At 38.1% G+C, this 25,936-nt stretch overlaps 2 protein-coding genes across 3 annotated transcripts in view; both read left to right on the top strand.

The window, feature by feature from the left end:
* Positions 1–3,942: 3,942 nt before the first annotated feature.
* On the top strand, positions 3,943–11,538 carry mat2al (methionine adenosyltransferase II, alpha-like). 2 transcript variants are annotated; one of them, XM_042394714.1, is made up of 9 exons: positions 3,943–4,206; positions 5,765–5,842; positions 7,510–7,632; positions 7,754–7,866; positions 8,852–8,995; positions 9,111–9,329; positions 9,406–9,588; positions 10,923–11,056; positions 11,161–11,538. In XM_042394714.1, the coding sequence occupies exons 2-9, from the start codon at positions 5,770–5,772 to the stop codon at positions 11,261–11,263; spliced, it is 1,092 nt and encodes a 363-aa protein (XP_042250648.1). In that variant the 5' UTR covers positions 3,943–4,206; positions 5,765–5,769; the 3' UTR covers positions 11,264–11,538. The 2 variants fall into 2 exon arrangements, with proteins under 2 accessions (XP_042250648.1, XP_042250647.1); XM_042394713.1 differs by having other exon boundaries at positions 3,944–4,352.
* A 1,496-nt stretch (positions 11,539–13,034) lies between these two features.
* LOC121885347 (aryl hydrocarbon receptor-like) overlaps positions 13,035–25,936 on the top strand; it is a 33,868-nt gene continuing 20,966 nt past the window's right edge. Inside the window, exons 1-3 of the mRNA XM_042394712.1 lie at positions 13,035–13,496; positions 13,581–13,668; positions 21,612–21,790. Coding sequence (XP_042250646.1) covers positions 13,430–13,496; positions 13,581–13,668; positions 21,612–21,790 — 334 coding nt within the window. The 5' untranslated portion in view covers positions 13,035–13,429. The remainder of the gene's footprint in view (positions 13,497–13,580; positions 13,669–21,611; positions 21,791–25,936) is intronic.

Below are 25,936 nucleotides of genomic sequence, written 5' to 3'. Positions count from 1 at the left end.
ACTTTTTTTTGTTCTTTGAAGACGTTCTGGTCACCAGCGTCCAAATGTAGCTGAACTAATCCAGGCTAACATGCTGTTATCAGGCTAAAACCATCCTGCTAATTCTCATGCAGCTAATTAAGTTCCCTGATTGCAGTTATGTTGAATAACAGTGCACTCTTAGTTTGAAATGAAGCTAACATGGGTCGACAGCTCTCATATAATTGGCTGAGTGCTGATCATGTGATTGCACTGATGATGATGATGATGATGATGTAGGTGTTTAGGGGAAAAGGTTGATCCTCACATTTTCACTAAACCCTGGTTCCCAACATCACCAGTGTTTTTGTTGTGTGTTAAATTGTTAATAGTCCAACATTTCAGTTAATCTGTTAATTAATTAGACAATATATATTAATAATAATATTCAGCTTTTTGCGGGTTTCTCTTATTTATATCCTGTTCTGATGTTAAACATGGTCTAAGTTCCAAAACTTGAGGTGAATGTATGTAGAAATGCTGCCTGCAAGTCAAAAGTCAGGGCTTCAACCTCCTATTAACTAACATGAACGGCCATCGTTGGGTTCCTAAGGTGGTTGCTAAGGTGTTTCCATGTGTTGTTCACGTTGTCCACTCTCATATTTCAGATCTGATTCTGATTGTACGGCTGGATTTGAGAAGTTGGAGTAAAGAACGAGAAAAAGAAGTGAAATCCTGCTACTATAGTTTGGTTACGTGGCCTCCAGAGCCATAGAAAGCTTCCTGAAGCTGACCAATCAGAACAGAGTGGGCTCATCTGGAGGGCGGGCCTTAAAGAGACAGGAGCTAAAACTGCCTGTTTGAGACAGAGGCTGAACTGAGGGGCTGCATAAAGGGCCAGTATAGGATAAATAGTGTAAAAGGACAGGTTCACAGTTTTTCATGTGTGTCTTAAAACATCAGTCAGGTGTCCATATGAACAGCGACAGAGGTTTTCCTCACTGTAATCATTCCTCCTGTTCATTCTGGCTATTAAAAGATCCCCTTCAAATGTGCTTTCAATGTAAGTGATGGAGGCCAAAATCCACATTTTACGAAAAAATGAAGCTTATATGAGGCTTCAGCAGTCTGAGTTAGTCATATCAAGTGGATATCTGACACATTTACAGTTTTTTAGCATCAAATTCCCTCTTTGTGTTTCCTCGGACAGTGTTTCCCTGTTGAGCTGCAGGTGGAAGTATAGTAACAAAAAGAGGGACTTTGACACTAAAAAGACTGTAACGTTGAAAGATATCTACTTGATTTGACTCATTTGGACGCTGAAGCTTCATATTAGCTTCAGATAAACTTTTACATACATTTTTGCACAGATGGTGGACTGTGGATTTTGCATGTGAGCTCCTGACAGTTTATGTTTACAACCCTACTCAGGCCATTTCCTGTCCTCCCTGCTTTTCGCCACACCGCCTGGGTAAATTTCACCAGGTGGTTTTCAGTCTGAATGCAGCTGAATGAATGAAGGTAAAATCCTCTGACTCTCCGTCATCTCAAAGGTCAGCTTGTTATTGGGCAACAATGCAAATTTGCAGGTCAAAGTTATCCAGTGTTGACCTTTATGTGAAAAATTTGCATGGATTTACTTTGATGTTACTGGTAGTATGTTACATATACACCAATACAATACATCTGTGATAACCTAATATGACCTAAAAGTGTTGACCACGCTGATGTCATATTATTAATTTCTCAGTTTCGGGAAGGAAATGGTTTCCAAACAGTTTGTTTACATCAGCAGCTGCATTTGTAAGGATACTTTTCATGTTTCAATGAATGAATTAAATGAATTCATCAGCATTAAAAATCCTGTTTCTGCGGTTCATCACATCAAACAGGACTCTGTGAAACATGTTAATTAATCAGGTTATTATGTACATAACACCAGTCTGTCTGTGCATCAGCTGATCTGCAGCTGGGATGTCAACATTCACAAGCTTTTTCATGGTTGAGTGTGTGTGTGAGTCTATAAAACACCAACATATCCAGACTACACACTCATGCTCTCTGCCTTGTCTGTGTTGTTGTAGGAGGGGATGTAAAGCAGTTTTCAGAACCAGTCGACTTAATATTTTTAGTCATTTTTTATTCAAAACCAGCTGTTAATTCATTGTTGATGTGCATGACAGCGTTCAGAGGGACAGTAACAGGAAAATATCTGACAGATTTATAAACTCAATCACTTCATCGATAAGTCAAATACGTCCATTTATTAGACTGTTAGTCTGCTGAGAGTTTGATTGGTCCTGGATTCTTCTGTTCATGTGTAAATGAACCAGAACACCACAGTCTGGACACACTAATGTGTGTGTTAGCATGTGATACAGACAGAATGTCTTTTGTATCATTTTATACACATTAAATCAAAATTCAGCCTGATGTATTTGTTATCTTTGGAAACTTTGGAGTCTCTGCTAAAGTTTAAATCTGCCACAATAAATATTTTAAGTTAATAATGGATGAAATTTGTAATGTGAAAGTGGTTTCTGAAGATGTTGCAGCAAAAAAACCCCACTAAACTCTACGTGTCCAGCACCAAACACTGATAGTCATGTTTAAAGGGTTACAGCAGGTGAACAAAACAACATGATCACCTGTGTGTTGTAAAGTAATTCATTACACAACTATACTGCAATAAATCCTGTCTGTGTAAAGGTTATGATGGTATTTTGTTCAGCCTGCACCACACAACACTGTGGGAGTTTCTAATGTTTATGACAAAATAATAGCAACCTATCGGGTTAATGGGGCCTTTTCATTTGTGTTTATAAAATATTATCTTATCATCAACCCGAGACTATTTTCAATTCCTTCTTTATAGCAGAAAGACATTGGTTGATTATCCGCAGCTGCCAATAAAAGAAATGAGGAAAATACAATATTACACTAAAATGTTCCAGATGGTTTGTCTCACTAATGAAAAGCCACTTAAACCACAAACCACTTAGTCTATAAGAGGGATAAACATATTAGATCATCAGACAATGTAATAACACAGAAATACATATATCCACAGACAAAACAACTAAAGTAATAAAAAAATGTAAAGAAATACAAATAAAATGAGGTCTAGTCAGGAATCTGTAATGTTTTATAAATACTCTGAGCTTCTTTTGCTATTATAGCACGTTTCACAAATTAATAACTCACTAAAAAAACTAAATCAAGTTTAAACAATTGTACAACATTCACACTTTTATTCTTCCATTAAAACTCCAACTTTCACACCATAATAAATGAAAAGAGGCGAGTAATGTTCCCTTTCAGATATCCAAATTTGAAATTACTCCCTAAACATTCATGAAATAAAATTTTGAGGTATTTGTAATTTACTTGATCAAATGATCCAATATTTCACCAAAAAAAATCAAAGACTAGAGAAAAAGTCCAAAAAACTGAAAACATATTTGTGTATCAGAACTTTGTTTTTTCTTCTTTCCTCTCCCATTAATCATCTCACGACCCCTCAGATTTATCTGCTGACCCTTTGGAGGGGCCCGACCCCTAGGTTGGGAACCACTGGACTAAACTAGCTAACTGTATATAAAGTAGTGTAAACTAGCTCCACCTCCAGCAGCTACAACAGTGACATGCTGCTCTAACACTGATGCTTCACTATTAATAATCTAATGATGTCATATATAATAATATATCAGTCAGAGGGACCAAACCACTACTTTTACTGCAATACTTTAACTACATCAAGCTCATAATACTAATACTTATGTACTTTTACTGCAATACTTTAACTGCATCAAGCTGATAATACTTATGTACTTTTACTGCAATACTTTAACTGCATCAAGCTGATAATACTTAAGTACTTTTACTGCAATACTTTAACTTTTACTGTAGTAGGATTTTTCACAGCTAAATAGACAGAGTACTTTATTAATCCCAAAGGGAAATTAAATTATTACAGCAGCCACTTGACATAAATTAAAACACAAAAACTGTTTAATTTGTATAATAGTGCCACCTTGAGACTGTCCAGGCTGCTCGACTTCCTCCTTCTCCTTCACACATTAACAGAAAGCCCAATGAAAAGTAAAGATTTTACTTTCTATTGCCTGGTGGTTGCATCAGTTATCTACTATTTCCAAACCCGACTGGCTCCACCGCCCAGATGTTTGTGAGGTCCAGAGTTTGCTTCATAAAATCACTGACGGTGAACAACAGAGGCTTCACTCACAGGCTAGTAACGACGCAGCACCGCCACTTTTAGCGTTTCTATGACTTTAAATTCAACTTTTCTACACCGAACGAAGAGCTGAAGATGAACCTCTGCAGCGGGAAGACTTTCCTGTTTACATCTGAATCTGTTGGAGAAGGACACGCTGGTACTGTGTTAACTGTCCTGTATGAGTTTACTGTGTACATTGCAGGGACGTGTCTGGGCATGTGCAAACCTGTTAATCAATACATAGACTCACTTTATTAGGAACGCCCGGTCAATATATTGCAACACAACAGCTCTGCCATAAATTCTACTTTTACGAAGCTCAAACATTGTCAGTTTTTGTTGATATTATTAGAAAGGTGATGATTCTGCTTTATGTCTATGATTGAGGTCATAATGGGTGGTGGTAGTGTACCGGAGTGCGTTATATTGACTGGTGTTGCTAATATTTTGCCCCTCTCATGTATGTTAATGGATTGGACAGTAGAATTATCACCTTTCTGACAATGTCAACAAAAACTGAAAATGTTGAAGCTTTGTAAAAGTAGAATTTATGGTAGAGCTGTTGTATTGCATTAGATAGCACAGGTGTTCCTAATAAAGTGGCTGATGAGTGTAAGTTCAGGGCCGTAGCGTTGGAAAACTGAGGTCTTGTGTCCTAGTCCCCCGCCCCCCCCAACCCCTGTTACACTGTATTTGGTGACTCATCAGATTCTGTGGCCTGCAGTGTTGGATGAAGCACTAAGATCCTTTACTTGAGTAAAAGTATCGATGCCATGCCACACGATTACAAGTAAAAATCCTGCATTTAAAATCCTACTTAAGTAAGAGTATAGATGCATTACCAGCTAAATTTACTTAAACTACTAAAGTAAAAGAAAACATTAATTTACTTTAGTACTTTAAGTGAGATTTTAAATGCAGATTTTTTCTTGTTATGGAGTATTTTTACATTGTAGTATTGATACTTTTACTTAAGTATCTGAGTATTTCTTCCGTCACTACAGGTCACAAATCTGATGGGTCACCAAGTATGGTGTAACACCTGAATGCGCACCTGAATCCTTGTTGGATACGTGCAACTCACAAGCGGAAAAGTTGCAGTAATTTAGCGAAATTGCAAGCTCTCACAAGTATTGCAGAGATTTCGTTAATTATTGCAATTATTACAAAATCACAATTTTCTGGAGGGACTGTTTTATTTACTTAGGCTGCAGCTGACGATTTTAACTGTTTTCTCCAAGCTTTATAAAACTACAGATCCCCAAAATCCTGAAATATTATACTTTTTTTTATCTTGAAAAATTATCTTGATTGTTGTATAATTTTTAATCACTTCTCAAACTGGGAAGTGACTTTTTATTATCTTGTGTGCACAAGTTTTTATCCTGCAATACGTATAAACTCCCCAAACTCCCTGAAAAAATACATGATCTCAGTGCCCTCAATGGTGCAATAGCCTTGCCAATAGCCTTTATATTTTTGGTTATGCATAGAGTTCCCTGTCTCTGTTTTCTACTTTTTATATCTGTGGTTGAAAATGGCAGCATGACTTTGACTTTGTGTTCACAGATAAAATGTGTGATCAAATCAGTGATGCTGTACTTGATGCATACCTGAGACAAGACCCGGACTCTAAAGTGGCCTGTGGTAAGTGTTTTATTATATTGATATTATCATATTACTCTATTTAAGGTTAAAGTTTTTATTAGACAAAAAGTCCCACTCCACTCAAAATGTGTTTGTTCACTGTGCCTTTTTTAAATCAAATTTGAGGCTTTTGATTAATAGCTTACACTGCACTGTTACTTTTACTCTCCTGTTTTATCTGTCTTATTCTATTTGAGCTTTTTTTCCAATTTAACACTCTTTAATTGTATTTAAATGTCTTTTTATATTGCCTTGTGTTGCTTTTACATTCCGTCTTGATGTCTTTTATGTTTTATATAAAGCATGTTGAATTGAAATGTGCTATATAAATAAACTTGCCTAGCTGAAGGAGAAAAGTTTTTCTGTTTTCACCTTAAATCCTAGTTTAATACGTGTACCTATGAGCAGGATTTGTGAGATCAGAACTAGTTTGGAGCCAGTCGTGGTCCAGTCTGCAACTTACACAAGTGTGATGAGGAAACTTGAAGCCTCCAGTACACAAACACTGAGAATGAACTTTAGCAGTTGTCCAGGAGTTAAACTTGGAAAACAATGAAAAATATTAACCTATTCATAGATTCTGGATTTTTCAACAAGGGAGAAGAAATTTAATTAGGTAACTGATTGAACTTTTTTATGGAAAAACCATATCAGACCACATCATCACAAGTTATTATTTCAAGAGTATAAGAGTGCAGAGTATTTTTATATGTAAAGACATGAAAAATGTCTTTAAGCTTGTTTTTGTTCTTGTGTTTTTTTGACAAAAACTCAAATAACTGATTGAAGCAACTATTGGAACAACTAAAAAATTTTGAGGCTTCACAGGAGTGCACATAATCTTAACAGATATCACTTATCTTGTGGCTCAGCAAAGACAAAGATATTGATTTTAAAGAGGACGTATCATGCACATTTCCAGGTCTATATTTATATTCTGGGGCTCTACTTGAATATCTTTGCATGATTTACAGTTACAGTTTTACTGGCCCTTTATGCAGCCCCTCGGTTCAGCCTCTGTCTGAAACAGGCCGTTTTAGCTCCTGTCTCTTTAAGGCCCCCCTCCCAATGAGCCCACTCTGTTCTGATTGGCCAGCTTCAGCAGACTTCCACCGGCTTCAGAGGCTACGTCAACATCCGTACATGTTTGAGTACGCAAATCCAATCTGAAATATGTGGCTGGACAACACAAACGACCCGTAGAACAACCTTAGCAACAAAGACTGCAGAACGGATGGCTGCTTGTGGGCAAATGCAAACAATATAGTGTCATCACAAGGAGGAAGTAGAATTAACTGTGCAAATAAAGTGTCAGAGCAGCCTAAAGCCCTGGAATTTGACTTGCAGGAAGCATTTTTACATGTTTAACATCTGACATCATAACAGAAAGCATGACATTAACACATGACATGACTTTAACATTAAATTTAGTCTTTTTTTAAAAAAGAAATTCCCCTCTTTTATTATTCTCTATGATGCTACTTTAGACTTGGTCATGAAAAAAGGTACACAGTAATTGATTATTTTATTAAATATGGACAATACAGGGAATATTCAAATTAAATTAATAAGAGAAACAGTAAAACAGTTTATTCTACATGATACACAAACAGTATACAGCGCTGGAGGCATATTCTTGGCTAATAAAACATAATGTCTTGTAACAGAATGTGTGGCGAAGACGGGCATGATTTTATTACTTGGGGAAGTGACATCTAAGGCCAAAGTTGATCTCCAGTCAGTGGTCCGAAATACTGTTCAGAAGATTGGCTATGATCACTCTTCAAAAGGTACAGCATGGTTGAATTCAGTAGTCTCATTTCATAACTTAAGTTTGTGCAGAATTGTCTTGGGAAATTAAATCAATTATTCAAAGGCTGTTGCTGGTTTTGTCCCAACTGTGATCTGCAGGTTTCGACTATAAGACCTGCAGTGTGCTTCTGGCGCTGGAGCCGCAGTGTGTGGAGATATCAGACTGTGTGTTTGAAGGCAGGGAGCAGGAGGACATTGGTGCAGGAGACCAGGTTCGGTACTAGTCTTAATTGTTTACTTTGTTTATTTGGATCTCTTTTAGCTCAAGGCTTGTCTCATGAGAATCCATATTAACATCACAATCATGTAGCACACACATGCACATGCATACACGTCATATATGCATTAATCTCTGTAAACAGACATATGTATATGAATGCAGAATCTGTAAGCAATGGGATAACATTTTGGTACCGAACACGTTCTGGTTACTGTTTGTAGATCGAATAGTATTGACCAATCACATTAGAGCAGGCTTTGGTTGCATGCAGGTAAACAGTCTATGTGGAGAGGAAAAGAGACAGAATGCATTGGCCAAAATACAATCTCAGAACCCATCGGCTTTCATCTGATGACGATTTAGCTTTTTATTCACTTTTTTTTAATAGTATCTGCATTCATATGTATATATCTGTTTATAGAGATTAGCCGAAATGTTGTCTAGACCATCTCAAGTTGCTAATCGGACTGTAAACAATGACCAGTGCATGGGAGAGGAAGTCTTGGCCTGGATATCCGTTATCTGGGTATCCGCTGGCTCCACCGGAACCCCCTCAGCCGACGACACAGCTTCTGTCGTGTTTACGTTGAAAACAATGGAGGCGTCGCCGGCAACCGCTCACTGTCTGAAAACACCTTAACGGGGACATAAATGACTGTGTCGAATTTCATGGCAATTGATTCAGTAGTTGTTCAGACATTTCACTGAAAACCACAAATGTCAACCTTGTGGTGCCGCTAGAGGAAAAAGTCAGGGGATCACAAAGTCGGTAGGATTCATCCTCTGGGAGCCACGAATGTCTGTACAAAGTTTCATGGCGATCCATCATATAGTTGTTGAGACAAAGTGATGGAACAACTAGCGTGGCTAAAAACAATAGTGCAAACGTCTTTTACAGACACTCTTTTTATGTTTACCCATCTTTTTTAACAATTTTATTTATTTCCTGTCATTTATCTGACTGCTTGTGTCTTCAGGGTCTGATGTTTGGGTATGCCACAGATGAAACTGAGGAGTGTATGCCCTTGACTATCCTTTTGGCTCATAAACTCAACTACAAGATAAAGGAGCTGTCACGCACAGGAGAGTGTCCTTGGATACAACCAGACTCCAAATCTCAGGTGAACCACTTCAGAATAAAGTTGGGGGATTTTAAAAGTACCTCCACTCTGCTGTTAGCTTTAATATTGTGGAGTCAAGAGTTCACTTTTAACAAGGTTCCCCTGTTTTCTGCAGGTCACAGTGGAGTATCAAAACAACATGGGAGCCATGGAGCCACTGCGTGTTCACACTGTGGTCATCTCAGTACAGCATAGTCCGAACATCAGTCTGGAGGAGATCAGATGTAATCTGATGGAGAAAGTGGTGAAGGTCGTCATTCCTGCCAAATACTTGGATGACAAGACCGTCTACCATCTACTGCCAAGTAGGAAGTTCCTCATCGGAGGCCCACAGGTTAGAAAGGACTAAACCATGTTGTCTCTTGTATGTGAACATGCGTGAGCTGACTCTGATGTTGTCGTGTCACTAGGGTGATGCGGGACTCACGGGGCGTAAAATCATAGTGGACACGTATGGAGGATGGGGCGCCCACGGAGGAGGGGCTTTCTCTGGAAAGGACTGCTCCAAAATGGATCGCTCCGGGACTTATGCGGCACGCTGGGTGGCCAAATCTTTGGTCAAAGCCGGACTGTGCAGGAGAGCCCTCGTTCAGGTGAGGAAGTTTAGAATTTAAAACCAGCACGTCTACTTGTATTATGTATGTATCCAAAGCATGATATATCTTATTCCTCTGAGCTGTAGACCTCCATTGTTGTCCAAAAACTATTAAAAACACATCAGTTAGCCACACCGCTAGTCTGGGTGACATGTTCCTTCGTCCCTGAAGACGATGGTTACTGTAGCTCATTCAGAAACGGCTCCAAAGAGTAAAAACAGTGATAAGATAGTTAGTAATCCTCAGGAGTGAGGTTCCTAGTATGAACTGCGGTTCTGTTTACAGAGCTTTGCTAGCTTATTGTGCTACATTACACGGTAATTTGTACTGAAGTTCTTTGACAAATTTATAGTGTAGTACAAAGTCAATAGGTTGTGATATGTAGCACAACAAGCTAGCAAAGCTCTGCTGTAATAGGAACCTCACTCCTCAGGGTTACTATCTTATCGCTAGTTTTACTCTTTGTAGGTCGTTTCTAAACAAGCTTGATTTTTTTTTTTCCTCAGAAAATTACAAGTGTAACAACATGATGCATTTTCCCTCCACAGCCCCAGTCTGCCACCAAGTCAGACAATAAAACTCAAAGCATTGATTATAGAGTCTGACAAACATTTGCGTTATTTATTAAACTGCCATAAATACACAGTAACAGTGTGAACTGTAGAGCTGCAACAATGAATAGATTGGTTGATCTGCAAAATATCAATAATTGAACTGCTTTAGTCACTTTTTTAAGCAAAAATGTCAGAAATTCTCCTGTTTCAGCTTCTCAAATATAAAGATTTGTTGCTTTTCTTTGTCATACATGATAGTGAATGGAATATTTGGGGTTTTGGACTGTTGGTCTGATAAAACAAAACATTTGAAGACATAACATAATTTTTTTACTATTTATTGACATTTTATAGACAAAATGATTGAACAATTAATCAAGAAAATAATCGTCAGATTAATCGATGATAAAAAATAATTGTTACTTGTAGCCTCAGTGAGCCGTTTTACCTTAAAACAGACTTTTCTTCATCACCAGCATCTGTGAAAAACTATTTACCACCTCGTCAAAATCCATGGTTCTGACCAGACCGCTAGATGCAATTAGCTAATAATGCACTCGCTGATTCCTTTTCAGGATATTGAACATTTTCCACCCATTACTTTTGCAATTCATGCAGTTTATAGCACAAAAACAACCCTCTTGTTGATCTTCCCTTAAGCTCTCAGTCATTCTTGCTTGTTTTCAGCTCTGTGCGAACACTTCTCATGATGATGTCGCTCAGAAACCTGTCTATAAGGAATGAGAGCATGTATGTCTTGTCTGTTATGCCCTGTAGATCTCCTACGCTATCGGTGTGAGCCATCCGCTGTCCATCTCAGTGTTTCACTACGGCACGTCGAACAGAGACGAAGACGAGCTGCTGCAAATCGTACAAAAGAACTTTGACCTGAGGCCTGGAGTCATTGTGAAGTATGTGTAGCTACGTATAAGAAGATTACATGAGGCTTTGTATTTCTGTCTGTATCTGTAAATATAATATTGACTGTGTTTCTTTTTGTTTTTGTTTTTTACAGAGAGCTGGATTTGAAGCGACCAATTTACCAAGCAACTTCCTGCTACGGTCACTTTGGCAGAGACGAGTTTCCCTGGGAGAAACCAAAGAATCTGGTGTATTGAGTTTTTTTAAGTTTTGTGAGGTTTTAATCATCAGTCATAAAATGATCAAGAATTGTCTAATTTGAGTGACGGACTCTACATTTAGATTATGTGTATATATCTGTGTAACTGACGACATACATGTCTTTTCTCTATTATCTGTAATTAACTGTAAAGGCAGTGGTCTTCATTGATGAATGAATTTTTATTTCTCTTTAATGTTATGTCCTTTTTTATAAGAGAAACTGTAACTATTGTTAAACAATAATTATGCAATAAATGTGAAATGTTATGAATATTGTGGAATAGCTCACAAATTGTCAAGTTTATAAAATAATGTATTTTAGCAACAAGTTATAACAAATATTCTGTGATAAAAAAGGTGGTTTAGTTGGTTAAGTACCCACTCATTATATTTGAGTTTCTAGTTGTTAATTTGTAAAAATGCTTAATAAATTAGACTCTTAACAATTCTTTAACTGACAAAAAATACTTAATTTGTATTAATATTGGCATATTAGATTCTTTCTTATAAACTCTTTAATGAGAGCATTTCCCATAAACTGTCGGAAAAACTGCATATGAAACTACAACTCATTTTTCTTATAAATTGTACCAAATTGCACATTTTCTGTAAAATAGATAGATAGATAGATAGATAGATAGATGAAGTATTTTATTAATCTCAAAGAGTAATTAAAGTGTTATAGCAGCTACTTGACATCAATGAGGTAAAAGAAATTAAAGGATAAATTATATACGATAACTAAATAGACTAACTCATATAAAAAATAAGTATATAACCTAAACTATAATGCACTATTTGCTGAGTATATGCTGTTCAGTGACGTTAATATGCTATAGTATTGTACGCTGTATATTAGTACAAGTCAGGTGGATATTAAGGTAGTAAGGTGCAGGATTGTCCACGGATGTTAGAATGTCCGCACAGATAACCGTTAAATACCTGCAAATTACTCTAAATATCCATGAAATTTGTTTTACACTACACTTTACGTTACACCTGTCCTTAAATCACTGCCCCGCCTTCCTGTGTGTCAAAAAGATCCTATTACTAGTCTATAAAGCTCTAAATGATCTCAGACCCAAACACATTTCTGATTTGTACGTTATGAAGCACTCAGACCCCTTAGGTCACCTGGGACAGGTTTACTCAGTGTTCCCAGAGTCAAAACCAAGAGGGGTGAAGCAGCTTTTAGTTTTTATGTTTCCCACCTGTGGAACAAGCTTCCTGAACTCCTGAAGTCTGCTAAATCTGTTAGTTCATTTAAATGAGGGCTTAAAATATTATTGTTTACGGCAGCTTCACAATAAATTAATTACATCATTTCTTTTTCATCTTTAACTACCCTATTTATTTGCTTGTTTTGTCTTTATTGTCTTTTAAATGCAATTTTAATGTATTTTTGTCTTCTTGCTTTTAATATATTTTAAATGCAATCTTAATATCTTATTTTAAATGTATTTATATGCCCTTGTAAAGCACTTTGAATTGTTTTGTGTCTGAATGGTGCTGTATAAATAAAATTGCCTCAAGTAAACCTGTACCTTAAAATTGCCCTTAAGTACAGTACTTGAGTAAATGTACTTAGTTACAAGTAAAAGTATATTTGTACTTAAGTAGCAGGATTTTTTACTTATAATGGAGTATTTATGCAGTATAGTACTATAAATTTTACTTCAGTACTTCTTCCATAACTGGCTGAAACCTGCTATAAGTGTCATAGCCGCTGGATGGCGCTGCAGGTCACAATGTTTTTCATGAGGCAGGAAAACGATGGAAAATACACCTGAAGGTAAGAAATTTACAGCTTAACAGGAAAGAAAACAACATGTTGAGACGTTTATAACCTCCCCGACAACAGCAGGAGACATCAGAAAACACACTGGTGCATTTACAGCATGTGTATTTTACAGTCGAGGAAGGTAAACAAAAGCTAAAGTTTGCACCAATCACAAGCCGCGAGACAAACACGCCGTGATGTCACAGAGCATCTGATTGGCTGAGAGAGGAAACACAGACGGAGGGCTGGCTGTGATGTGTGCTGCACATCCCTTGGAAAGTTTGCGAGTTTTTAAATGAGTCTTTCAGCGACAGGCTCGCCGCAAAATGCTGCTGCACTCGAGATATTTGGATTATTTGTCGCTTGAGCCGAAGTGAGCTGGATGAAAGCGAAACCTGGAAGCGTCGCGGTTCCCTGGCAGGAGAAGAAGAAGAAGAAGAGCAGCCAGGGTGTGTCTGCACATTCACAAATCAGACTTTTAATTCTAGTTTCAACTTTTGTGGAGGGTTGTTGTTGTTGTTGTTTTATTTAAGTGAAAGTGGAGAGAAAGTTGTCTGCAAGTATGCTGGGGAATGGTGGAGTTTACGCAACCAAGAGGAGGAAGAAGCCCGCTCAAAAACAGTAAGTTGAAATGCTTTTAAAAACTTTATTTATTTATTTTTTACTGCGAGATGTATCACCGCAGGCTATGAAATATACTGTACTTAAACCGCCAAACAGGCTTGAATGCTGCTCGCTGTCAATGGATCAATCACTCATCATCAACGTAATCATTACGGTGTTATTGTTATTATTATTATTATTGTTGTTGTTGAGTAGCACCTCTCTATTACATCCACCTCGTGTTTCTACAAAGACATGACTCTCTGCGATAGTATGATATGTGATTTCCGGATAGAGGGGCAGGTATATTTCGCCTTCAGCAAATGCTGTCACGCACGTAATGACGTCAGCAGTAGATAAGGTGAGTCGGGCAGGTGATGGTGGCTGCGGAGCTCATTATGATGGCTACATGAGGGCAAAGCAGTAAATAAGTACATTTACTCAAGTACAGCTTTGTGGTACTTGTGCTTTACTTGAGTATTTCCATGTGATGCTACTTTATACTTCCACTCCACCACATTTCAGAGGGAAATATTGTACTTTCTACTCCACTACATTTATTTTACAGCTTTAGTTCAGATGAAGATTTGACACAATGGATAATATAACAAGCCTTTAAAATACAACACATTGTTAAAGATGAAACCAGTGGTTTCCAACCTTTTTGACTGCTGACGTCTTACAAAAAGCAGTGTGTAGTCGGGGTCACATTTCACATGTCTATGAGTTGTTAACAGCTCCACCAAATAGTGATTTTTCCCTCTAAACTTCTCACATGCTTTCATTTCAATAAATGTTCAAATGATCCAATATTTCAGCAAAAATCAAAGATTAGAGAAAAAGTCCAGAAACTGAAAACAGATTTGTGTATCAGAACTTTGTTTTTTCTTCTTTCCTCTCCCATTAATCATCTCACCACCCCTCAGATTTATCTGCTGACCCTTTGGAGGGACCCGACCCCTAGGTTGGGAACCACTGGACTAAACTAGCTAACTGTATATAAAGTAGTGTAAACTAGCTCCACCTCCAGCAGCTACAACAGTAACATGCTGCTCTAACACTGATGCTTCACTATTAATAATCTAATGATGTCATATATAATAATATATCAGTCAGAGGGACCAAACCACTACTTTTACTGCAATACTTTAACTACATCAAGCTCATAATACTTATGTACTTTTACTGCAATACTTTAACTACATCAAGCTCATAATACTTATGTACTTTTACTGCAATACTTTAACTACATCAAGCTCATAATACTTATGTACTTTTACTGCAATACTTTAACTACATCAAGCTCATAATACTTATGTACTTTTACTGTAGTAGGATTTTTCATGCTGGAAATGTAATGGAGTACTTATACATTGCTGTATTGGTACTTTTACTTAAGTAAAGGATCTAAATATTTCTTCCACAGCTTGACTTATCTTTATCTATGGATGTTTTTATCTGTTACTTCATTTTGTAGGTAATTGCATGATTATTATTATTGATTAATCTCTGGAGTATCTTTTTTTTTCTATGAAATGTCAGAAAATAGTGAATAATTGCCCAAGAGGATGTGTTGCATATTTCATCCAACAAAGAGTCCAAAATCAAGACACTAGTTTAGTTTACTGTCATGTGCGACCAAAACAAAACGTCAACTCTTCTCATTTAAGAAGCTGAAACCAGCATGTTTGGCGTTTTCTTGGAAAGTAGCTGAAATTGACTGATTATCAAGATAGTTGCAGATTATTTTTTTGTCAGTTGACTAAATTAATGATGATTAATGAACTTGCTTCAAGCAGTAATCTAAATATGTTAAATAGTGAAGCCATATTATGTAATCTATTTAATTTAAAGACAGCTGCTGGTCTGGAAAAGCACATATAGGTTTGTTTTTATGTTTCTAATAAGATTACTTCTGCTGCACAGTGTTATCTGTCTTCAAATATGATTAAAAATAAAACGGTTGTTCTTACAGCACTCCATAAAATTGAAATTAGGGTTATAGAGATGAATCCATCCATTCTGCATTTTAAACAAATTGCTGCAGATTTCACAGTGTGATTGCTAAAATAAACAGCTCATTCACAGTTTTGTTTTTTTTTTGCAAAAGAAGTCAGAATTGTGTAAACAGCGTCAGGGTTCCTGCTGTAATTATTAGGAATTTAATCAGAGCTAGAGGCTCACAGTGCAGGGAACCGTTTGTAATTACTGGGATTATTATTAAAGTTATAGATCCATAGTTCTGAGAATCCTGGTGTTATTGCAACAACTAGACTCGACAGGTAACTCAAGACAAGTCTCACCAACTTCTCTGAAAACCAACACGCCACCATAACAAGCCTTTTCGCACTTTGGCTTCTGAACTTGGAAAGAAGTTAAAAATGAAATTTGCATTCAAGCTTTTCCTTCCCGTCTTATATGCCGTGACTGTTTGACAGCATAAGAAGGAGACATGTGCCAAATTACCACCCAAGACACATTAGCTGCTCGTGTAACCTGACTCAGCCGGCCTGGCGGTTCTGGCTCTGGATCCGAGTCAAAAATTTTTTGTTTACCACAGCGATCATCAGCCAAAAGCTTAACAGCAGAGTCATAACAAACAAGTTTCCAGCAAGCTTCTCCATTAGTTTTATGAGTGAAATCTGTGTACTGTATGTAGCGGTCTGTTAAAAGTCAAACAATCCAGGTTCAAGACATACACACACAAAAAAAGCTTTGCAAATGTTTGATGGAGTAAATGAATTCAATATGTTTGTCAGATATTAAAGGATCACTCCGCCTATTTTCAGCTTTCTCTCTAAACGAGGGATATAGTGTGAACAGCAACAGTTGTTAATGTTCTCTGTGTCTCAGGGGTGCAGCTGCAATATCTGTTCTTCTTCTGGCACCGTTCGACGTGTACAGTGACGTAGTTTAGGGGAGGAAAAGAAGAACTACAGACTATTTCAGCTTGGATTTATAGTCTCCGCCTCAGATTTTCTGTAGCGGTGCCTTCAAGGACTGTTCCAAAAACACTCCGTCTACCGTGTTACGCTAGCGACAGGGAGAAACAGACACTAAAATATCATACCACTAAACACTTAAATATCAGCATATTTGGAGGAAAACTAGTTTCGTGATATGAGGCTGAATGAGGAATCAGACGCAACAGAGTGTGGAGGAGGAAGTGACGTCACAGCCGCAGCCTGACACACAAACTTCAGCTGCTGAGTTTCTCTGTGACTACTAGCTTTACAGTGTAACGTCAGAGCAGAGATGTGGTGCTACTTTCACGACTTACGAGGCTGAACAAAGCGCTGAGGAATCAGACACAACAGAGTGTGGAGGATAAAGCGACTATGGGAGCTTTAACAGCGGCAGACGAAAGAGAGGCACTGCAGCCAGAGAGGCTTTGCAGCATTTATTATTATTATTATATCGGACTTTAACTCTGAAAACAGAGAACAGTGAACTTATGTAGCTACATTCAGCTCGAGCACAATCCGGTTCCGGCCTTCGTCGTCCAAAATAGGTAAAGAAAGAGTGTTTGCTTGCAGTTTTTCACCCCTTCATCCATGACTGTTTCCCAAACCAAGCTGAAATGAAGACATTAGACTCGGAGGTTTTTTGACTGCCCGTGAATATTCTGGCTTGTGTGCAACTCTCACTAAGTTTGCACTGATTCCTATAAATGACTCCAGCACGCCATTTATGTTATGATCCTTGCACACCGGTACGATATATATCCAGACTCGATGAGGAAAAGTGTTTTGTAAATGAAAACGATCCTCAGTAAAGAGCGATAATATTTTGTCTCTGCTGGGAAACGTACTCGCCCCCCCCCCCCCCGCGTTCCCGTCCATCAGTAGCTGATTGGACGGTACTGATCGTTGTTGGCGATATGGGGAATCTACAACCTTTTTCTCATTTTTTCTCACATTTTTTTGCACATTTCTACTACAAAGGTGACCTAGTTTTAAGAAATCATCATATTCACAGCTGTGAATTTTCCCTTTTAAGGATGCATGAAACTCTCCAGCGTACCTTTAACAGCGGTGTGAGTCATATGTCATGACAGTAAACTCCTACCTGCTCTTTCACTGAAGGCAGTGATGGATGACAGCATCAGTTAACAGCATGAAATGTACATGTAAATGTTACTTTATAATGTTAATGGACTTAGTAAAAGAAGGAAATGTAAATGCAGGTATTACATGTCAGGTGTGTGTATGGTGGGCAAGTCTCTCTTCATCCTGTCAAATAATTTTAATATTTTCCTCATGATCTTTAAACACAGTTCTATAAATATTCCATAAATATTATATACTGTAATTCACATTTATTTTGACTATTAATACATACTTTCATTCACTGATGTAACTGTTTACGTCATAATTTCATCATAAATCAATACAGCATTGTACTTTATTTATTGAGTCCCTTCAGTATTTGTTGTTATTGTTTGCCAGTTTTTGCATTTTAGCTTTAGTTGCAGAATATTTGTCACAATCAGAAACAACATTAAAGTTTTAACAATTAATAGAGCTGAATTAAATCAGTCAATGAATAGAAAATTAATTTGCAACTATTTTGATAATCGATTCATCATTTTAAGTCAGTTTTTGTAGCAAAAATGCAACATTTGCTGCTTTTCTTTGACGTATGTGATGGTAAATTGTATATTATTTGGGTTTTAGACTGTTTGATTGGCATTTTTCATTATTTCTTGACATTCTTTAACTCAAACAACGAATTGACTAATCAAAAAGTTTATAAATATGAATCGATAATGAAAATAATGGTCAGTTGCAGCCCTGAAAATGAATCTACAGCATGTTTCGGTCAAGTATTGTGATCACATTATGTTGCTATCTAGTTGCTCCGCCACCTTCCTCCTACTTCTGAATTCTTACATTTTACTTCTCTGATTGTCAGTCCATCTTGCCGTGTTTTACTCTTTCTCACCCCTCTCTTCATTCCAGTCTGTTTTGTTCCCTCCATCTCGTTTCTTAGATCTCTGTGTTTGGTGGAGGAGGTAGGGCACACGGGGCGGCTGCATGTCGAGACATGTCGGAGAGGAATTACGTTGTGGTGATTCGTAGTAATGACACAGGCCAAGTGGAAGATCAGCAGACACATCATGATGTAATACTGTGTTTGGGGTAAATTGGTGGTTCCGCTGCTGTTCTGGCTCCAAGGATGGTCAGTAAACCGCTTTGGCTACGATCACATTACATGCTGAAGTGGCCCAAATCCAATTTTTTTGCTTTCAAGTGACTCAGATCAGATTTTTTTTCACAGAAGTGTGAACAAACCAAATCAGATTTTTTCATATCAGATCTGGGCCACTTGGCATATGCGGTTTTTAGATCTGATTCATATCCAGTCTCGCTGTCAGAACGGTCAGATCGGAGTACATGTGGGGGTTTTTTAACGTCACACTTATCGCATATCACCTGTCGTCATCATTCAGTGTCTGTATTGTCTACCGACCTCCACAACAAAACAATAATCCTGAACATGAATGCGAGTGCAGCCATGTCATCCGTGTCATTCATGATCTGACGTTATTGTTGTTATTCTTGTACTCAATGACGCTCACATTTCAGCTAAATCTGCACATGCATGGCAGTTTAGGATCTCAGCGGTGTTCACATCAGAATACATGTCACTTACAAACATGAATGTGAAGCATCAACACATAAAGATCGGATCTGAATAGAAAAAAATCAGAATTGAGCATTAAGGCGGTAATATGAATGTAGCCATTGGTCCAGGCAGAAATATCAACAACTATGAGATGGATTGGCATGAAAGTTTGTCCAGACCAAGGCTGTTACTAACTACTGTTGTCATTATTGATTAATCTGTCAATGCTTTTCTTGATAATGATGGAAAAATCTGTACCTTGCATCCATGTATGGTTAAATGTTAGACGGCAGGGTCCCACGGGTAACAGCAGGACAAAGTCATATGGATATCATGTGGAAGGGAGAGCTCTGTAAAGCTTTGTCTACGTCTGGTGGAAATCTGTAAACAACTAAAGGTGCCTCCCAAGGCTATCAATATATATACCAGTGAATTTCCATCCTTCTTTAGAATTCTCCACGGAGACTCTGCGGACTCGCCGTGTCTGTAACATGTGTTCTGTTTGAATTAAAGAGACGTTTGACTTCAACCAACCTCAGTCTATTGATAATTGATCTGATCAGATATGCTATACAGTTTCAGAAAACGATGGAATATGTTGGTCATGGTTTACCAAAGCCCAATGTGACGTCCTCAAATGTCTTGTTTTGTCCACAACCCAAAGATATTCAGTTTACTGTCAAAGAGAACTAAAGAAACCAGAAAATGCTCACATTTGAGAAGGTGGAAGCAGCAAATTTGGACTTTTTTTTCTTAAAAAATAGTCAAAATAGTTGCTGATTAATTTCCTGCTAATCTGCAGCTCTAGTCCAGACATTCATGGTCCCCTGAGGATGAATCCTACTGACTTCGATCCCCTGACTTTTCCTTTAGGGCCACCATGAGGACAGTTTGATTTTTTCGTGAAATATCTCAACAACTATTAGATGGATTGCAATGATTTTTTGTACACACATTCATGTCCTCCTCTCTTTGATGAGCCCCTGACTTTTCATCTAGCAGCATCATCAGGTCAAAACGTTTCTTTGGTTTATGACCAAATATCTTCAAAACTACTGACATTCCCATCAGCATTAGCTGTACATTGTGTTTAATTATTAATTAGCAAATATTAGCATGCTAACACGCTAAACTGAAATGTGGTGAACATGGTAAACATTACATTACACCTGCTTAGCATCAGCATATTAGCATTTAGCGCTGCAAGTAACAGTCATTTTCATTATCTATTAATCTGCCAAATTTCGATTAGTTGTTTTGTCTATGATATGTCGGAATATAATGAAAAATGGCCTCTTAATTTCCCCGTGCCCAAGTTGACATCTTCAAATGTCTTGTTTTGTCCGACCAACAGTCCAAAACCCAAAGATATTCAATTTATCATCAAGACAAAGAAAACCATAAAATAATCACATTTGAGAAGCTGAAACCAGCTAATATTTGACATTTATGCTTAAAAAATGACTTAAATGATTATTTGATTATCAAAATAGTTAAGTTTCTGTCAATGAACTAATCGATTACCCGACTAATTGTTGCAGCTCTATTAGCATTGTCTCTGTGAGCATGTTAGCATGTAGACGTTAGCATTTAGCTCAAAGAGCAGCTAGCATGGCTGTAGAATCTTAGTTTTGTTACTTGCAGATTTGGAGTGACTTGATACAAGCAGGACAGGTAAATTATGTAAATTCAAAAGAAGAAAATTAAATAATTTAGCTACATTTTCTATTTTATGCTTAAATTTCCTGCCACAGAGCTATGTCCGTTACCACTCTAGGTCACTGTAATTTTTTGTAATTAGCATTAGCTCATGCAGGTCTCATTGAAACAGACCAACTCTAACTGTTCTGCTTATACTCATGATTAATCATTACTGAACTCTGTGGGCTTCATTTAAATAGAGTTCTCAGTAAGTCAAATATTACTGGTATTCACTCCAAACATATGTCCGAGACTAAGAGAGTGAAATGTGCTGACTAATGTATCACATAACATTTTTCTCTCTGTGTTTTCCAGTCTTGTAATAATAAAAGTATGAACCTCTCTTTCAGCCTCTGCTGCTGGCTCTTAAAAACAGGAAGTCGGAGCTCCTTTTGATGTGGTTCAGAGTTTATTTGGGCAGCAACCCACATTGTCTCTTAGAAATTCAAAACTGGAATTTTCAACTGACGTATTGTTGACACACAGGTCTAAGACTTTCAGATCTACCTTCTACCAAAAACTCAATTCCACATGTAAATTCTTCTTGTGTTACAGATTGTCAAGCTGAGCAAACATGTTTTAGCAAGCAGCATCTCCGAACATATCCCCTTGTCTTGTGTGTCTACTCCTAGAGTAAAGCCTCCTCCTGTGAAGACCAATCCGTCCAAACGCCATCGGGATCGTCTGAATGTAGAGCTGGAGCGTCTGACCAGCCTGCTGCCCTTCGCCGAGGAGGTCAGAGGTCGCCTGGACAAACTGTCAGTGCTCCGGCTCAGTGTGGGATACCTGAAGGTTAAGAGTTACTTCCATGGTGAGTGACTTCTACCTCATGTACACAGTTTTGTGAGCACGGACAGCCAGATATTTGTGGTAACTAAGGACGTTTTCAAACCTAGAGAGCTGCAACGATAAGTCGATTAATCAATTAGTTGATCAACAGAAAATTATTCTGATATTCGATAATCGAATAATTGTTTTAGTCGTTTTTTTAATGTCAAATATTTGCTGTTTCAGCTTCTCAAATATTGAGGATTTTATGGTTTTCTTTGTCTTCTGTGATGATAAACTGAATATCTTTGGGTTTTGAATGGGGATGCACGATAATATCGGCACATTATCGGTATTGGCCGATAAAGACTTTAAAATGAAATATCAGCATCGGCTCAAAATGAACATTTCTGCCGATATGACCGGCCGATTCGTCACCTTCTCCTCCACCACCTGGCTAACTGTTTTACCCTGACGGTCCCGGTGCTTCCTCTGCAGGCTCCACTTCACTCAGCTGCCAGACAGACCCAATGCTTCTTCCCACTTTAACCAGAATAACAAACTGGGGATCAGTGCTCCAGTTGGATCCACACAGAGAGTTGGGGCTAGCTAGTGGAACATTAGCTGCAGCATTGCCGGAAGGAAGCACAGCCAGCTAGCCTCCACTAGCCCCCCTGGCTCTCCGTGTGGATCCAACTGGAACACCGACCCCCAGTTTGTTCGTCACTGGGACCATCAGGGTGAAACAGTCCACGTAGGAGCTGCTGTTTTCGGCTGCACAGATAGGAAACACCTCAGCTGACAGGATGTACCACTCTGTTTGAAAAAACGTCTTCTTTTTGGTTTATAATAGCAACCAGTGCATTAGGATCTTTTAACTCCTTTGCGAAGGTAAACAGACTGAGGTGGATGCGGGGTGTTGAAATTGTGAGTTGAGTTAACTTAAGTTAATGCAGAACTGCCAACCCTGGGAAAATATTTAACATTAAATATGTTAAAGCCTAACGCTACGTAATTTGCAAGCTCGCTTGACTGTTCACCTGGCGTTTAAATTGGCAAAGTATGTCCATGTGTCGCAGGTTGCTAAACGTGACTTTTCATAGTACTGTAATCAGTGTATGTGAGGCAGAAATAACGTTACCTAGAAAGTTACCAAGATGTGTGTGTGTGTATCTCTGTGTGTGTGTTGGCACTGTAGTCTATAACTTTGCCTGTTTTAGGAACATTTCAAGGAAAGGAAACACCCTCCCCTTTGCAAATTTAGTACAATATGTGAGAGGGGATGTGATTACTTCTACAGTTTCAGCAGCCATGTTCACATTCAGCCTGTATTGTTATAAGGTCATCATACCATCATGTAATAGCCTATCTATAATGAGAACAGCTGTATTAACCAGCTCTAAAATATTTATTTCACCATTAATATTTATTTTCAAAAATCAAATTGGCTTAAAGTTTGATTATTGTGAAGGTGTAAACAGTAGAAACTATATAAATGCAGCAGTATTTTTCAGTTGTGTTCTTTGGAAAGCTGCATTTAGGCAGGTGAATAAATGACCAACTAACAGTTTTGGCATCTGCATACAATTTTGTAAACAATCTTTTATTGGTATCAAGAATTTTCATATGAATGCTACCCTCACATTTTGTTTGGTTGACTGCTTCATGTATGCAAATGATGTCACGCATATGTTTGCAAATTGTGTAGAATAACAATTCATTCACATGACAATTCAGGTTCAATTCAGTTCACCTGACACATCTAGGTCATGAAAGTGGTTCTCAAAGGGTTTGCAGGTCTTCTGAAGTTCTTGCTCCATATATTGTCTTTCTTCATCGTACATAGTACAATGTATGGTTGCATGTGTAATAGTCTCCCCAGCCAGGTGGAAAAAAACATGTGCATGTATCAGTATCTGCATCAGCAATCAGCCAAAAGATATCGGCAAAAAATCCAATATCATTCATGCCTAGTTTTGAACTGTTGGTGGGACAAAACAAGACATTTGAAGAGTCACTTTGGGCTGCAGGAAACACGCATTTTCACTATATTTTTGGCATTTTATAGACAAAACGACTAATTGAATAATCAAAAAAATATTCAGCAGATTAATCGATAATGAAAAGAATCGTTAACTGCAGTTGTGGTGTGTTAGCTCTGGTCTGAACCTGTGGATGAGTCGGTAATTTACTCCTCTCATTGGTCAGATGTGTCTGGTGCGGGAAAAGGAACATAAACACAGGAAGAAACGTCCTGAAGAAGCTCTTCTGGCCAAATTGAACGTTCTTGGTCGTGCTAGTCCAGGTCTGATCTCTCCGGCTAGCTGCAAGCAACCGATGATTTCGCTCATACACATCCCAGCATGCAATGTGCACCTGGGATCCGTTTCATGAAAGCAATTAGCACATAGCACTACTGTCCCGTTTCACAGTTGATTGATTCACTTTCAAATTGCAGAGTCCTCTTGCATGCCCATTGATGGGTATCAAGTATGGTGTTTTATTTTGTTTGGTTAATTGTGTTAAAATGAATGTAATCGCATGTTGCAAGTCGCAGGTTGCATGTTGCAAATTTGGAGCCGTTTAGCTCAAACTCAAGAGTACATGTAGGTCGGATCATGTTCCCACCACAAACAAACCTCTCCAGAGTTAGTGTGGGACCGGACTGAGACCACCTCCTCAAAGGTTGTCAGTACAGTTTTTTAGGTCTTCACCCGGGTACGAATACCGTGTCCAGAAACGAATCTCACCAAGGAGGAAAACTGAAGAGTCCAATTCAACTGGACTAAAAAACACAGGTCTTGAAGCGCCGTAAGAGTAAAGATTAAAGGATAGATTCACACTTTTTCAAGTCAGTCAGGAGCCCAAATGAACATTTAAACATGTTTTTCTTGCTGTAATCATTCCTCCTGTTCATACTGACCATTAGAAGATCCCTTCATAATACACTTACAATGGAAGTGATGGGGGACAAAATCCACAGTCCTCCTTCTGTGCAAAAATGTATTTAAATGTTTATCTGAAGCTAATGAATGAAGCTTCAGGGAAACACCGTCTGAGGGAACACAAAGAGGGAATTTGATGCTAAAAAGACTGTAAATGTGTCAGATATCTACTTGATATGACTAATTCAGACTGCTGAAGCTGAATATAAGCTTCACATCTACTTCTCAAAACGAGGACTGTGGTGATTTTGTCCCCCATCACTTACATTGTAAGCGAATTTGGAAATATTTTTAACGGTCAGTATGAACAGGAGGAATGATTACAGCAAGCAAAACCTGTTTCTGTGCTCATATTGAAACCCGACTACTTTTAAGTTTTAAGACAGACTTGAAAAACTGTGAACTTCTACTATTACACAGAAAAATGTCAGATGAAACTTGAATATGTGTGTGAAATATTGAAAGTGAGAGACGGTGTGAGGGACGATGTGTGTCAGGTGTGCAAATACGCTGCTCCAGACATTTTTGCGGCGGAGCTCAGAGTGTTTAAGGGTGTCAGAGAGACAAACTTGACACAGTGAATAATGAATAGTTGGCCTGCTGGGAGGGAAACAGGAGAGTGTGCAGATGGAGAGGCCAGATGGAGTCTAGGCACAGGAACATGAGACTGTAGCAGCAGCAGCCTTTAACAGTAGCTCCTCTTTTCTGACACAGATCAAAAACAACTCAATACCCCACACATCCTGTCCAAGGTGGAAGGTGGTTGGCTGCATCGTCACATTAGCTTAGTTTCCATCCAAATGTAGCTTAAGTTTTAACAGAATTTTGATAAAATAGGAGTGAATGTGCGTTTCCATCCACTGCTGTTCATTGAGATAAAAAGCTGATGATGTTAATTCTCCAGTCGGTGCAATGATGCAATTAAAAGAGCGACTTTAAAACCTCAAACAGTGTAAAATAACGTAGAAAACATGATGGAAGTATGACATTTATTGTTTGTTTCATGTATTCATTTGAGCAACGTTACATCTCATCATCGCTCCACACAGATCTGATGTTTTCATCTCTTCACTGGACGTTTTGCATTTTGCTTTAGTGTGTCAATAGTCCCCAACAAACATACTATTTACTCCTGTTTGAATAACTTTTGCTATAAACTCAGTGAGTAGCTGTTTTGGGAAACTACTGAGTCTTTTCTAAAAAAATGAAATCATGTATTTGTTTCAATAGGAACCAACATATGG

This window comes from Thunnus maccoyii, chromosome 19 (genome assembly GCF_910596095.1).
Source record: "Thunnus maccoyii chromosome 19, fThuMac1.1, whole genome shotgun sequence".
NCBI lineage: Eukaryota > Metazoa > Chordata > Actinopteri > Scombriformes > Scombridae > Thunnus > Thunnus maccoyii.
The sequence above is the reverse complement of the archived record's forward strand: the minus strand, read 5'-3'. Positions and strand labels throughout refer to the sequence as shown.

What these genes read in the sequence shown, in the direction of transcription:
- mat2al (XM_042394713.1), top strand. Translation starts at nt 4,289, where the DNA reads ATGAACCTCTGCAGCGGGAAGACTTTCCTGTTTACATCTGAATCTGTT. An exon ending in TGTTGGAGAAGGACACGCTG is followed by an intron (nt 4,353 to 5,764) that starts GTACTGTGTTAA and finishes TTGTGTTCACAG; the next exon opens with ATAAAATGTGTGATCAAATC. An exon ending in AACCAGACTCCAAATCTCAG is followed by an intron (nt 8,996 to 9,110) that starts GTGAACCACTTC and finishes TGTTTTCTGCAG; the next exon opens with GTCACAGTGGAGTATCAAAA.